The following is a 15,232-nucleotide window of genomic DNA, read 5'->3' as shown; positions in this document are numbered from 1 at the left end:
ACACTAGGGTACTCTGTATTCTAAAATTTTTTGCTAAAAAAAAGGGCAATGTTTACTTTCACATGTGCATGGCATCGACAGCAAGATGCAAACACTGCCTAATGTTCATAAAAATTTCAGATGCTAGGCATCTCTTTCAAAAATTACACTCAAAAATTCCTGGCTGAAATAAACAGACCCATGTTAAAGAAAATCGGTGACCATGGTTTAAATTGTCTGACCCTTTGTGTACCTAAAAATCACAAGATAACAGCCTTGATCCACAGTTGAAGGCCATAGCTGTCTGCACACTAACTTTGACGTTTCCAGGGTATCATTGGAAAGCTCGATCACACCACCTCACCTTCAGTTACATAATAAACCTATCACCATACTGTTTCTACTGTCCCTCCCACATATTCAAACCTTCACAAAGGTGCCCAGATCTACAAGGGAAACTTTTAATAGAAGAGTTCATTTGCACAATGTGCCTGAGTGGATATTTAGCAATAGAACAAAAAGGTTAAAAGAGTCAGTCTGTCATCTGCTCATACCAAAGAAACAACACCTTAGCTTAACAAACATTCTACAGAAAATATGTTCACATCACTTACATATTGTCTTTGCCCATTCTGAACAACATTATCAAATAAATGTCTCATACAGCCTACCAAGCTCATCTGTGGGCTTCTTTTTTTCATTTTTACGCATACTAATATAGGTGCCAGGCACTGGGTCTGGTCCTTTCATATGCATCATCCCATTAATTTTTCCCCTCAAGCTTATGCAATTAGTATACCTGGGTTATACGAAAAAAGACAGACTCACTGAGCTTCAGCCCAATGTCACACAGCTTTTAAGAAGGAAAACAAGCTGTATAAAAGGGTGAGATTTCTTCCTTTGCAATCTCTTTAGCAGATTGCTTGTGTTGCATCACATTCTGGTTTCATGCTTATTCGATAATAAAATGGTTTTTCTTTTCTCAAAAACAAAGAAGGAAAACAAGAATGCACCTCCAGACAGGGCTTTCTTTTCAGTTTCATTCACTGACTAACCAATTTATCTACCACAAGCACCTTCAAACCATCAAATAACAGCCCGTGCATTTAACCCAAGTATTATTGCCTCCAGACACCTTGGCCTTTATCTGCAAATTCCAATAACATTAAAACCTTAGAGGTGAATTATACAGTATGTGAATGATAGCTCAATAAGGCTTTTTAAAAAAATAAATCCTTAAGCATACTAGCAACATCAACTCTCCAATTGCCGTAATAATAGGAGACCATAGATAACCATGGCTAAATGAAGTTTACAGGTAATCCCAAAACCTAATATGGGAAAAAAAAACCTAATCTGTAATCCATCAGTCAAAATATATATAGATCAATCCGTTACTATTCCCAACTTCTTAGACTCTCATTATTTTACTCCTAGACTACTGAAAATTCTTCCTATTCAGCCTCTCTAATTATGATTTCTCTATTTACCAAAACATTTAAACACATTCCAATACTAGGAACAGTAACCTTCAGAATACTATTTTCATCATTCTACAAACTGTTTAAAAAAAAAACCCGAATGGTTTCCTTTGTCTGCTATGTCAAATCTAAATCCATCTACCCAGCTTTTAGGGCCTTCCCTAATCTAGCCTCATCTATCTCCTACTACTACTCATCACATGGGTAAGCAATCTCTTTAGAATTGTATGAACATATCAATCCTCTGCTTTGTGTTGTGCCTTAAATAATCCTGTTCCCTTAATCTGACCTGTTCTTTTCCTCCATCACCTGCTCATACTTCCCAGGCCAGGTCAAATTTTATCCCACTCCATCAAGATCTCTTTGACTACTGAGGCCTTTAATCAATTCCTACAGTAGTTGGAGTCATTAGTCATCTTTTAAATCCTCAGCACCTATTATCTGGCACTTAAAGTATTATATCTGTTTGATTTGTTTGTTGAATGTAAATTGTTACAAACTGTACCAGAATAATTATGCAGTTTTTACATCAATCTTCAAACCAGGTATATTCCCTAAATTTGCAATACCAATAATGGAGAGTTTTTTTTAAAAAATGATTTTGGATGTTCTCCTAAAAATGAATAAATTAATGAGTTAGATGTTCTCATAGCCCCTTCAAGCATTTCTACATAGGAACCAATTCAACAGGCCTACAAGTTGGGAGGTTAATATATCTAATTTATTGTTTCTGTTACGGTCTCCTTTAAAAGTTAACAATGCAGGAGCAGATGTGGCTCAAGTGGCTGAGTGCCTGGTTCCCACACAGGAGGTCTCAAGTTTGATTTCCAGTGCTGCCTCCTAAAAACAAAACAAAAAAAACAAGGAGCAAACAAAAGAAAAACCTAACTCAGGGGAGCCAATGTGGCTCAGTGGTTGAGCACCGGCTCCCCACATACAACGTCCCGGGTTCAAGTCCCAGCCCAAGGACCTCAAAAAAAAAAAAAAAAAAAAAGTTAACAATGCTACAATTAAAATGACTACAACTAACTCACATGAGGTTTTTTTCCTAGTATGACAATACAACTCAGGGCTCATCACTAAAAAGATTACTATCTATGAAACAATTACTTAAAACTATGAAATAGTAAAATTAGTACCCAAGTAATTATAAATATCTTGTTTTCTGATCACTCTTAAATCAGAAATTTAAGGCAAATAAATCAAAAACAAAAACCAAAAAAAAACAATGCTTAAATTCTTCAGTGTCACCAGAGTAACCAGGGAATCAGGTTATATTTGTATTAAATTTACAAATCACTAATATTAATAACCATTATCCACTTAATTATGACCTTTAGCATGCAGGTTAAAAAAAATTTACAAGTAAAAGAAGTTGTAAAACCTAATAATATTTCAAAATATGATTCAGAATAGAGCTTAAACTTATATGATTCAATATAGAGCACTTTAAAATTAAAAAATCCCAAAAGCTTTGGGATATTTGACCAAAGGGTCAATCCCTATAACTGACCCTTAAGCCACATAATATGACAAAGATGATTACAGCCTACCCCTGACAAACACAATTAAACAAAGCAAAATAGTCAATAGAAATTTAATTCAAAGTGAAGGAGGCACATTTAGACACCAATAAGAAGCTCAAGTACACTGTCTCTACAAAAACTAAATACATTCAGTACCCTTACCTGTTTCTGAAATATATGTAACAGGATCCTGCCGCAGAATTTTACCAGGTTTAGAAGACAATGGCAATTTTTCTGATTGCTTTTTGGCATTTTTTACCTGCACTGTCTCCTCTGATTCTGAATCTGTATGAAAGAAGAAAATAAAAACTTTGAAAAGAAATATTTTAATATAATGAGTTTTTAAAGTAGTCTTTATGACCCACTTCCTCAAGATTCTTTCTGAGTCACATCTCTTTCATGAGTTCTTGCAAGTTACTTCCACCCCTGTTAAACTCATGCCATTAGTTTTTTATTGCTACTGTAACAAATACTTAGTGGCTTTAAACAATGCAGATTTGTTATCTTACAGGTCTACAGGTCTCAATGGGCTGAAATAAAGCTGTTGGCAGACTTGAATTCCTTTCTGCATGATCTAGAAAAGAATCCATTTCCTTGCCTTTTTCAGTTTCTAGAGGCTTCCAGTGCTCCTTGGCTCATGGCTCGCTTCCTCCATCTTAAAGCCAAAAGCATCAGGCTGAGTCTTTCTCATGTTACCATCCCTCTGGTTCTCTGACCTTCCATAATCAATCTTTATCTACCTCTCTTCTTCTACTTCCATCTTCCACCTTTTTTTTTTTAAGGAAGTACCAAGGATTGAACCCAGGCTCTCATATGTGGAGGCAGGCATTCAACCACTGAGCTACATCCACTCCCCAAGGACAGCTGATTTCTTCATTTGTTTGTTTTGTTTTTGGAGGTACTAGAGACAAACCCTGGACCTTGTACATGGGAAGCAGGCACCCAATCATTTGAGCAACATCTGCTCCTCTTCATCTTCCACTTTTAACGACCTTGTGATTATAATGGGCCCAACTGAATAATCCAGGATAATCTTCCTATTTTAAGGGCATTTGATTAGTAACTTTAATTCCACCCGCAACTTTAATTTCCCTTTGCCATGTAACCTAACATTCACAAGGACATTTTTGGGGGCCATTATTCTGCCTACCACAGCCTATTTGCCTAGAGTACTTAAGTATAAATTATGGCAAAGTATAAGTACATAGCACAGTGCCTGGTCAAAATAGGTGTTCTATAAATTTTAGTGCCCTTCCTCTTCCTTTGCATCATGTACTTATAAATCCTGTCTCATACATTCCTAAAATGTATCAAAAACTAAATTTCCACAGCTTCCCAAAACATACAAACTCCTGGGTAACAGGGACATGTACTTCTTTCAAATTCCCTACAATACAGAGTAGTAAAAGCCATACAGTAAATGCTCAAGTACTTTCAGACAAGCTTTGCTATCACTGTCAAAATCCTGACAATCCATAAATGTTTCCATAGATTACTAATCTTAAGAATTTATACCAGATGGATCTTCCCTATAAAGCCAAAACTGAAATTGTCTAAGTTCTACCATTATTCTATCATAAAAGGCATGAACAAAAATTCATGTTCCCTATCTTAAAAGTACATTCAAAGAAAAGCCTTTAAATTATCCTCATTCCTTTTCAATCCAACAAAGGGCTCAATCTTTCAATCAAGCCAAAAATTTTAGATCTATATTTTAAAAACAATATAGGGGAGAGGATGTGGCTCGAGCAGATGCACACCCACCTCCCACATGGGTTCGGTTCCCATTGCCTCCTAAAGAAGACAAGCAGACACAACAAGAAGACACAAGCAGAAAGTGGAAGTGGCTCAAGCGCTGGGCACCTGCCTCTCACATGGGAGGTCCCAGGTTCAGTTCCTAGTGCCTCCTAAAGAAGACGAGCAGACAGTGAGCAGAGACAGCGAGCAGACAAGACAAGGAAGTACTGGGGGGACGGGAGGGGAGGAATAAATAAATAGACATAAAAAAATAAATGCAATATAGCAATATTCTAGAGAAAGGCACAAGTTTTTCAAATTCAATTTCCAAGAAACACAATGGAAGAGAAGTTAATAGGAATATTTTGAAAAAATTACTATATCAAAGTAGGTATGAAACATGTTACATACTATATTCTCCTCTAGATGAATCTCTAATACATTAACATACTTAGGTTCTGGTAAGTGCCACAGTAAAACAAAAATTTTTAGAACAAAGATTCCTCTTCTCACAGCACCTAACAAGAAAGAACTGTGTACCTCAGAACACTGTTCTAAGGGATATAAAATAATTTTAAAACTTTAAGTTCCTTTAAGAAATATTACCTGAATCATAGATGATCCTTTTTTTCTTGTTTGGTTGCTTCTGTTTGGAGTTGCCTTCTTTACAAGAACTATTTACCTAAAAATATCACAGTATAATTAGAACACCAAGAAGCCTATACCTCTTTCCCTTTTATTACTAGTTAGACTTGGGCTCAGTGGTTCTCAACCAAGGGCAATTTTGCCCCCATAAGTTATTTTTGGTTGTCACAACTCTGGGGTGAAGACTGGGAGGTGGTAGTGACATCTACTGGGTAGAGGCGAGGGATGCTACTAAACACTTTACAATGCACAGGGCAGTCCTCTAAAACAAAGAAATGTCTAGCCTAAAACATCAAAAATGCCCTAACTGGGCTAACAAATAGGCCAGACAGGATGAAAAACACAGCTTTTTCTATCATTTTATCTCCAGGATGGGGAAGAAACAATTATAGAAAAAGCGATATTATTGTTCAGCTCTGCTTTCAACAGTAGACTATGTACAACAAAGAATAAAAAGATATCATATATTGCAACACAAGTGCTTCCTGATAATAAAAGGCAGTGATAGAAATAAAAGCTAAGGAATTTTGAGCCCACCATCAGTCAACACCTACTGGAAAACTAAATAAAACCTAGGGGAAGCAGACATGGCTCAACAGATAGAGCGTCCGTCTACATATGGAGGGTCCAGGGTTCGATCCCCAAGGCCTCCTGACCCATGTGGTAAGCTGGCCCACGCACAGTGCTGCAACGTGCAAGCAGTGCCGTGCCGCACAGGGGTGCTCCATGTGCAAGGAGTGCACCTTGCAAGGAAAGCCGCCCCACGTTATAAAAGTGCAGCCCACCCAGGAGTGGCACCACACATACGGAGAGCTGACACAGCAAGATGACGCAACAAAAAAGAGACGCAGCTGTGTCACCAGATAATGCAAGTGGATGCAGAAGAACACACAGCAAATGGACACAGAAAACAGACAATGGGGGGAAGGGGAGAAAAATGAATAAAATAAATCTTGAGAAAAAAAAAAGAATTGGGATTTAAAAAAAATAAAAAGTAAATAAAACCTAGCATGGTGTTTGAAGCTTTTGCGGACCCCAGGAAACCCTGTTCTTAGAGCTATTCCATTCCTGTGCACGTAAACCTACTGTAGGTAAGACATCTTGATAAATTACTTCAGTTAAGGGCCTTTGATTAAAGTGTGCAACCCAGGGTGGATTTTAATCCTCTTCCTGGAGTCCTTTATAAATGGAGGACTAAAAATCCACAGAAATACAGAAAGAAGGTCACAAAGACAGAGATGCCCCAGAAGATGAGAGAGAAGGCCCCAGAACCAGAAGCTGAAAGAAGCCACTTTAGCCAGAAACTGAAAGCAATGAGGCCCAGCGAAGAAAAGAGAAGAGGAGAAGATAGGAGAAATACAGAGCTGATACTGCCATGTGCCTGATGCCACAACTGCAGCTCAGGGAGAAAAGATCTGATGATGATGCCTTGATTTGGACACATTCACAACCTCAGGACTGTGAGCTTTTAACCTAATAAAATCCCACTGTAAAAAACAACCCATTTCTGGTATAATTGTTCTCAGTAGCTTTTAGCAAACTAAAACACACCGTTAGGAAGTTAAGCTTTTCATATATGCCCTTTATCATGCTGAGGAAGTTTCCTTCCATTCCTAATGTTCTAAGTGTTATTGTGCTTCTTTTCAAGAAGGTTGCTAGACTTTGTCACATGCCTTTTCTCCATCAATTGAGATGATCATGTGTTTTTTTTTTCGCCCTTCATTTTGTTAATGTTGTGTATGACATTGATTTTCTTATGTTGATCCAACCTTGCACACCAGGGATAAAACCCACTTAATAACAATGTATAATTTTTTAAATATGCTGTTGGATTTAGTCTGTTAGTATTTTGCTGAGGACTTTTGCATCTATATTCATAAGTGATATTGGTCTGTAGTTTTCTTGTGGTAACTTTATTTGGCTTTGGTATAAGAGTGATGTTGGCTTTGTAGAATGACTCTACAGGATTTTTTTGGAAGAGTTTGAACAGAATTAGAGTTAAGCCTTCTTGGAATGTTTGATAGAATTCTCCCAGGAAGCCATCTGGTCCTGGGCTTTTCTTTGTTGGGACATTAATAACTGATTCAATCTCTTTACTAATAACTGGTTTGTTGAGATCTTCACATTCTTCTTGAATCAAAGTAAACAGTTTGTATGCCTCTGAGAATTAGTCTGTTTCACCTAGGTTATCTAACTTATTGGTGTACAGTTGTTCATAGGATCTTCTTAGAGTCATTATTTCAGCAGAACTGGTAATAATGTCCCCCTTTTCATTTCTGATTTTTGTTATTTCTGCCTCTCTTTTTCCCTTTGTCAGTCTTGCTAAGGTTTTGTCAATTTTAATGATCTTTCAAAGAACCAACTTTTAGTTTTGTTGATTCTCTCATTTTTTGTTGTTGTTGTTTTCTAATTCACTTATCTTTGTTATTTCCTTCCTTGTGCTCACTTTGTTTGCTCTTCTTTTTCTAGTTTTCCCAGTTTGGGGTAGGTCACTGATTTCAAGGCTTTCTTCTTTTCTAATGTAAGCATTTATAGCTTACAGCACTTGCCTTTGCCGATTCCTATAAATTTTCAGAGGCTGTATTTTCATTTTCATTATCCTCAAGATATTTCCTAAATTCGCTTCTGACTTCTTCAACCCATTGGTTGTTTTAAAAGTACGTTGTTTAGGGAAACGGACTTTGGCCCAGTGGTTAGGGCGTCCGTCTACCACTTGGGAGGCCCGCGGTTCAAGCCCCGGGCCTCCTTGACCCGTGTGGAGCTGGCCCATGCGCAGTGCTGATGCGCGCAAGGAGTGCCCTGCCACGCAGGGTGTCCCCCGCGTAGGGGAGCCCCACGCGCAAGGAGTGCACCCATAAGGAGAGCCGCCCAGCGTGAAAAAGAAAGAGCAGCCTGCCAAGGAATGGCGCCGCCCATACTTCCCGTGCCGCTGACGACAACAGAAGTGGACAAAGAAACAAGAAACAAGACGCAGCAAAAAGACACAGAAAACAGACAACCGGGGGAGGGGAGGGGAATTAAATAAATAAAAAAATAAATCTTTAAAAAATAATAATAATAAAAAAATAAAAGTACGTTGTTTAATTTCCATGTATTTGTAGGTTTTCCATTTCTCCATGTGTTACTGATTTCTAGCTTCATTCTGTTGTGGTTGAAAAATATACATTGTATGATTTCAATATTTTTTAATTTATCAAGACTTGATTTGTGACCTAACATGGTCTATCCCAAAGGTGTGTACTCAAGAACAGCATTTATTCTGCTTTTGTTGGGTGAATAGTTCTATATATATCTGTTAGGTCTCATTGATTTAGAATATCATTCAAGTCTTCTATTTTCGTATTTAACTTCTGACTACATGTTCTATCCATTATTGAATGTGGTGTATAAAAGCCTCCTACAATTAATGTAGAATTGTCAATTTGTACCTTCAAATCTGTCAGGATTTGCTTCATATACTTTGGGCTCTGCTGATGCATATGTACTTGTAATTGTTAGGTCTTCTTGTTGAATTGTCCCTTTTATTAGTATATAATGACTGTCTTTGGTCCTCATAACTGTTTTTTACTTAAAGTCTATTTTATCTTCTGGAGCAGGTATAGCTCAGTGATTGAGCACCTGCTTCGCATGTAAGAGATTCCAGGTCCAATCCCTAGAGTCTCCTAAAAAATGTCTATTTTATCTCATATTAGTATAGTTACCCCTGCTCTATTTTGGTTACTACTTGCATGGTATATTTTATCCCATAATTTCACTTCCAGTCTACTTGTTTCTTTGAAATTAAGGTGAGTCTCCTGCAGATAGCATTTGTTGGGTCATGCTAGTTAATCTATTCTGCCACAGTCTGCATATTCTCCAATAGTTTTTGAAGAATATTTTTGCTAGATGTGGAATTTGTGGTTGACGGTTTTTTTGTTTCACCATTTTAAAGATATCTCATTGTCTTTAGAACTCAGTTTTTTTCTGATGAGGTGTTAGCAATCATTTATACTGATTTCCCTCATATAGGATAAGTTGCTTTTTTCATGCTTCTTTAAAGATTTTCTCTTTATCTTTGGTTTTCAGTAAATTGACTATGGCATGTCTAAGTATGTTTTTCCTTGTGTTTATCTTCCTTAAGGTGTCTGAGCTTCTTGAAACTATACAGCTATAGATTTGTTCAAATTTGGGAACTTTTTGCCATTATTTCTTCACATAATTTTTTTTTCTACCCCTTATTCTCCTTCCTCTTCTCTGGAATTCTAAATACATACATGTGTTTTAGTTTCTTGGCTTCTAAAGCAAATACCATGCAGTGGGTTGGCTTAAAAAACGTCAATTTAGAGAAGCGGATTTGGCTCAATGGCTAGAGCATCCACCTACCACATGGGAGGTCCAGGGTTCAAACCCAGGACCTCCTGACTCATGTGATGAGCTGGCCCATGCGCAATGCTGACGTGCAAGGAATGCCGTGCCACGCAGGGGTGTCTCCTGCGTAGGGGAGCCCCACGCACAAGGGTGCGCTCCATAAAGAGAGCTGCCCAGTGAACAAAAAGTGCAGCCTGCCCAGGAGTGGCACCACACACACAGAGAGCTGACGCAGCAAGATGACGCAACAAAAAGAAACACAGGTTCCCAATGCAGCTGACAAAAAATGCAAGCAGACACAGAAGAACACACAGCAAATGGACACAGAGAGTAGACAACTGGGAGGGGAGAGAAAGAAATAATAAAAAATAAATCTTTAAGAAAAAAATGCAAATTTATTGGCGCATGGTTTTGATTCCAGAAGTCCAAATCAAGGTGATGCTTTATTCCCAAACACTGGCATTCTAGAGCTGGCTGCTGACAACCTTTGGTCCTTGGCCTTTCTGTGACATAGCAATACACATGGTGGCCTCTCTTGACTTCCCCCTTCTCTTCCAGGTTCTGTTGACTTCCACCTTCTGGCTGCTCCCTCCATGGCTCTCTTTTTCTCTCTCTCTGTCGCCTTCCCCATATAGCCTTCTATAATAGGATTTAGATCATCTTGTGTCAGATGGGTCACATCCTCTAAAAATGTTGATTTATTGATTTAGAAAACTCCAAACTCTTGTTACACCTGTGAAGGACAATAGCTAATATCTTTGTTCAGTCCTTTTAACCTTAGCCAAGCAATTGGAGTCTTTCTGAAAACACAATGGAAGGGGTGAACCACAGATTTGTGCATAGTTTATAGGCAGAATTTGAAACTCCCCCTGGCTTTCGTCCTTCTGGTATACCTTCTTCCCTTACTTTTGAGTCATTGTTGCCCCAAATGACCCCTACTGTAGTGGTGTATTAGAAAAATAACTCATTTGTCCTATTTTCACAAGCTAATTGATCATATCTTTTTGGAGTTTTATTATAATGGATAGCAGTGTCTTATATTTCTACATTACAAGTGATCACAATTTTTTACTCTCTACTTTCTTGATGCTTTCTAGGGAAAATTACAAATGTTAGAAATGTCATATATAAGTATAAAATATAAGTAATAAGTTTTGTCTTGGTGTTTTAGTTTGCTAAAAGCTACTGGGAGCAATATACCAGAAATGGATTGGCTTTCATAATGGGAATTTATTAGGTTAAAAGCTCACAGTCCTGAGGCTGTGAACACATCCAAATCAAGGCATCATCAGGAGATCATTTCTCCTTGAGCTGCAGCTGTGGGCAATCAGGGACATGGTAGCTCCATCTCTCTCCTCTCCCCTGGGCCTCACTGCTTTCAGCTTCTGGCAAAAGTGGCTTCCTCCAGCTTCTGGCACCTGGGGCCACTCAGATTCGGGGTTTCTCTCTAACTCTGCAAACTTCTTCCTGGGTCTGTGGCTTTTCAGTCCTCTGTTTCTAAAGGACTCCAAGAAAAGGATTAAGACCCACACTGGGTCACACAATCTAATCAAAGGCCCCTACCAAACTAATTTAATCACCAAGTCCCACCTACAATAGGTTGACATGCACAGGAATGGATTAGCTTTAAGAAAAGGGTTTTCTGTGGCTTCAAACTGCCACAGGGTGAAGACTGAAAGCTTCCCCTCTAAGACCAGGAACAAGACAAGGATGACCACTGGCACCAAAGTTATTCAACATTGTACTGGAAGTAACTGCCAGAGTAATTAGGCAAGGAAAAGAAATAAAGGCATCCAAATTGGAATGAGGAAGTAAAACTCTCTATTTGCCAATGATATGATCACACATACAGAAAACCTTGGAAAATCCACAACAAAGCTCCTACAGATAATAAATGAATTCAGCAAAGGGGTAGGGAACAAAATCAACATTCAAAAATCAGTATTGTTTCTATACACAAGCAATGAACAATCAGAAGAAAAAAATCAAGAAAAAAATTCCATTCACAAGAGCAATTAAAAGAATCAAAACTCTAGGAATAACTCTAATAAAGGATGCAAAGTACTTGTACACAGAAAACTACAAAACATTGCTAACAGAAATCACAGAAGACCTAAATAAATGGAAGGACATTCATATTCATGGCTTGGAAGATTAAGTATCATTAAGATGTCAATCTTACCCACAGCAATTTACAGATTCAATGCAATCCCGATCAAAATCCCAAAAGTCTACTTTGCAGAAATGGAAAAGCCAAATTTATATGGAAGGGTAAGAGGCCCCAAATAGTTAAAGCCTTCTTGAAAAGAAAGCATGAATTTGGAGAACTCACAATTTCCAATCTTAACACTTACTACAAAGCTACAATAATCAAAACAGCATGACACTGGCACAAGGATAGACATACAGGCCAATAGAAATGAACTGAGACCTCAGAAATCAAGCCTCATTTATAGCCAACTGATTTTTGACAAAGGGGTAAAGACCTCAATTTGGAAAAAACAGTCTCTTTAACAAATTTGCAACAAAAAAAAAAGGGGGTGGGGGAGGACCCCTACCTCACACCATATACAAAAATCAATTCAAAATAGATTAAAGACCTATTATAAGAGCCAGTACTATCAAATTCCCATAAGAAAACTTAGAGACACATCTTCGGGACCTTGTGTTAGGCAATGGTTTCTTAGACTTTATACCAAAAGCACAAGCAACAAAAGAAATAATAGATAAATGGCACCTCATCAAAATTTAAAACTGTTGTGTCTCAAAGGACTTTATCATGAAAGTAAAATGACAACCTACACAATGGGAGAAAATACTTGGAAACCACATCTGATAAGGCTGACTATCCAGAATATGTAAAGAAATCCTTCATCTTAACAACAAAAAGACAAACAATCTGAGTACAAAACTGGCAAAAGACCTGAAAAGACATCTCTCCAAAGAATATATACTAACAGCCAGAAATCACATGGAAAGATGCTCAACATCATTAGCTGTCAAGGAAATGCAAATCAAAATCACAACGCGGGAAGCGAACTTGGCCCAATGGATAGGGCAACTGCCTACCACATGGGAGGTCCACAGTTCAAACCCAGGGCCTCCTGACTCATGTGGAGGTGGCCCACGTGCAGTGCTGATGCACGCAAAGACTGCCATGCCATGCAGAGGTGTCCCCCGTGTAGGGGAGCCCCACGTGCAAGGAGTGCGCCCCGTAAGGAGAGCCGCCCAGCACGAAAGTAAGTGCAGCCTGACCAGGAGTGGCACCGCACACACGGAGAGCTGACACAGCAAGATGATGCAACAAAAAGAGACACAGAGTCCTTGTGCTGCTGACAAGGATAAAAGCGGTCACGGAAGAACTCACAGCGAATGGACACAGAGAACAGACAAGTGGGGCGGGGCAGAAGGGGAGAGAAATAAATAAAAAAATAAATCTTAAAAAAAAAATCATAACAAGGGAAGTAAATGTGGCTAAAGTGATTGGGCTCCCGTCTACCATATAGGGGGTCACGGGTTCAATTCCCAGGGCCTCCTGGTGAAAGCGAGCTTGCCCATGCAGTGAGCTAGCCCTTGGGGTGAGCTGGCACAAGATGATGCAACAAAGGAGACAAAGAGGAGGGACAATGGGAGATGCAGCGAACCAGGGAGCTGAAGTGGCTCAAGCGACTGAGTACCTCTCCCACATAGAAAGTCCTGGAATCCGTTCCCGGCGTCTCCTAAAAGAGAAGACGAAAAGAGAAGACAAACAGACACAGCAAGCACAAGGCAAATGGATATGGAGCACAGACAGCAAGGGTAAAAACACAGTGGAGGGTGGGGGGATAAATAAATTAATTAATCTTTTTTTAAAAAACCACAATGAGACACCATTTCACACCCCTTAGAATGGCTGCTTTAAAAAAATGGAAAATAACAAGGGTTGGAGAGGATGTAAAGGAGTAGGAATACTCACTCATAGCTAGTGGCAATGTAAAATGGTGTTGCCACTGTGGAAAACACAGTTTGATGTTTCTTAGAAAGCTAAGTATAGAACTACCATGTGACCCAGCAATCCCACTGCTAGGTATATATCCAAAAGAACTGAAAACAGGCACTGGAACAGATGTTTGCACACCAATATTCACAGCGGCATTATTTACAATTGCCAAAAGATGGAAGCAACCCAAGTATCCATCACCAATGAATAAAGAAATAAAATATAAATAAATATATACTGCAATATTATTCAACCATAAAAAGGAAAAAAGTCCTGATATGTGCAACAAAGAATAACCCTGACGACACCATATTGAGTGAAATAAGCCAGATACAAAAGGACCAACATTGTATGATCTCACTGATTTGAAACAATTACAATAAGCAAACTCATAGCGTCAGAATCTAGAATTTAGGCTACCAAGGGATATGAAATGGGAAGTTAAGGTTTAAAATGTACAGGGCTGGTGACTTGCCAAGTGACCCTACTTTGGAACTTATGCTCCCCGGTGTAAAAGAGCTGGACTCAGTTGTGGTTTCCCTACACATGGCTCTTCTGCCCCTCTATTAGAACCTATAATTAGTACTAGTGTTGGTAGGTATACATCCAAGAGACTTAAATCTATGGGCTATCCACGTGCCAGATGGGCCCTGAATCTCAACAGAGTTGCAACACCTACTGACATCATTATCCCAGAATCTTCAGGATTGGGGAACCAACTATGGACTAAAGTATACTTACTGGTATTCTACTATAGACTCATTGCAATTCTAGCAACGGAAAAAAACTTATCACTGATGTGGAGACAGTGGCCACTGGAGGTTCTGAGGGCAAGGAGAGGGAAAAACAGTTGTAATACAGGGGCATTTTCGGGACTTGGGAATTGTCCTGAATGACACTGCAATGACAGATACAGGCCATTATATATCTTGTCATAACTTACAAAATTGTGCAGGAAAGAGTATAAGCCACAATGTAAACTGTAATCCATGCTTAGCAGCAATACTCCAAATGTATTCATCGATTGCAATGAATGTACCACACTGAGGGATGTTTTAATGTGGAAAAGTATGGGAGATATGGGGAACAGATCATATGGGAATCCCCTATATTTTTTATGTAACATTTACAAAATCTAAGTATCTTTAAAAAAATAAAATACCCAGGTCAGCTAACAGGGAGGCGAGGATGGTCAACCACCACACCAGGGAACCGAGAGTCTACAAGTGCAAGCAGGAGAATTGCATCCATCCATATGGGATCCAAGTCCCCTTTTGATTCAGAGGAGGAGTAGACATCACCATCCCAGGGTCCTCAGGATAGAGGAATAAAGTATCAATTAGAGTGGACTTACTGGTATTCTACTATATAATTATTGACTCTAGCAAGGGAATAAACTGTATCACCAATGTGAAGAACATGGCCACGGGAGTTGCTGAGGGCAGGGAGAGGGAAGAAGAATGTGATACAGGGGCGTTTTGGGGACTTGGAGCTGTCCTGAATGATACTGCAGGGACAGATGCAGGACAGTATATATC

The 15,232-nt window shown here is 38.9% G+C and overlaps 2 protein-coding genes across 9 annotated transcripts in view; one reads left to right on the top strand and one right to left on the bottom strand.

Moving 5' to 3' along the window:
• RFC1 (replication factor C subunit 1) overlaps positions 1–15,232 on the bottom strand; it is a 100,842-nt gene that overhangs the window by 64,404 nt on the left and 21,206 nt on the right. For 7 of the 8 annotated variants that reach the window (XM_004475451.5, XM_004475452.5, XM_023583788.3 and 4 more), the window contains exons 3-4: positions 5,330–5,405; positions 3,149–3,271 (exon numbers count right to left, since the gene is read on the bottom strand). In XM_004475451.5, coding sequence (XP_004475508.1) covers positions 3,149–3,271; positions 5,330–5,405 — 199 coding nt within the window. The remainder of the gene's footprint in view (positions 1–3,148; positions 3,272–5,329; positions 5,406–15,232) is intronic. The other variant, XM_071217004.1, reaches the window with a different exon arrangement.
• The window catches only part of WDR19 (WD repeat domain 19), a 188,229-nt gene that overhangs the window by 153,761 nt on the left and 19,236 nt on the right, over positions 1–15,232 (top strand). The gene's annotated exons all lie outside the window — the stretch shown is intronic.

The sequence above is a fragment of the Dasypus novemcinctus genome, chromosome 1, assembly GCF_030445035.2.
Source record: "Dasypus novemcinctus isolate mDasNov1 chromosome 1, mDasNov1.1.hap2, whole genome shotgun sequence".
Lineage (NCBI taxonomy): Eukaryota > Metazoa > Chordata > Mammalia > Cingulata > Dasypodidae > Dasypus > Dasypus novemcinctus.
This window is presented reverse-complemented; position numbering and strand designations above follow the sequence as displayed.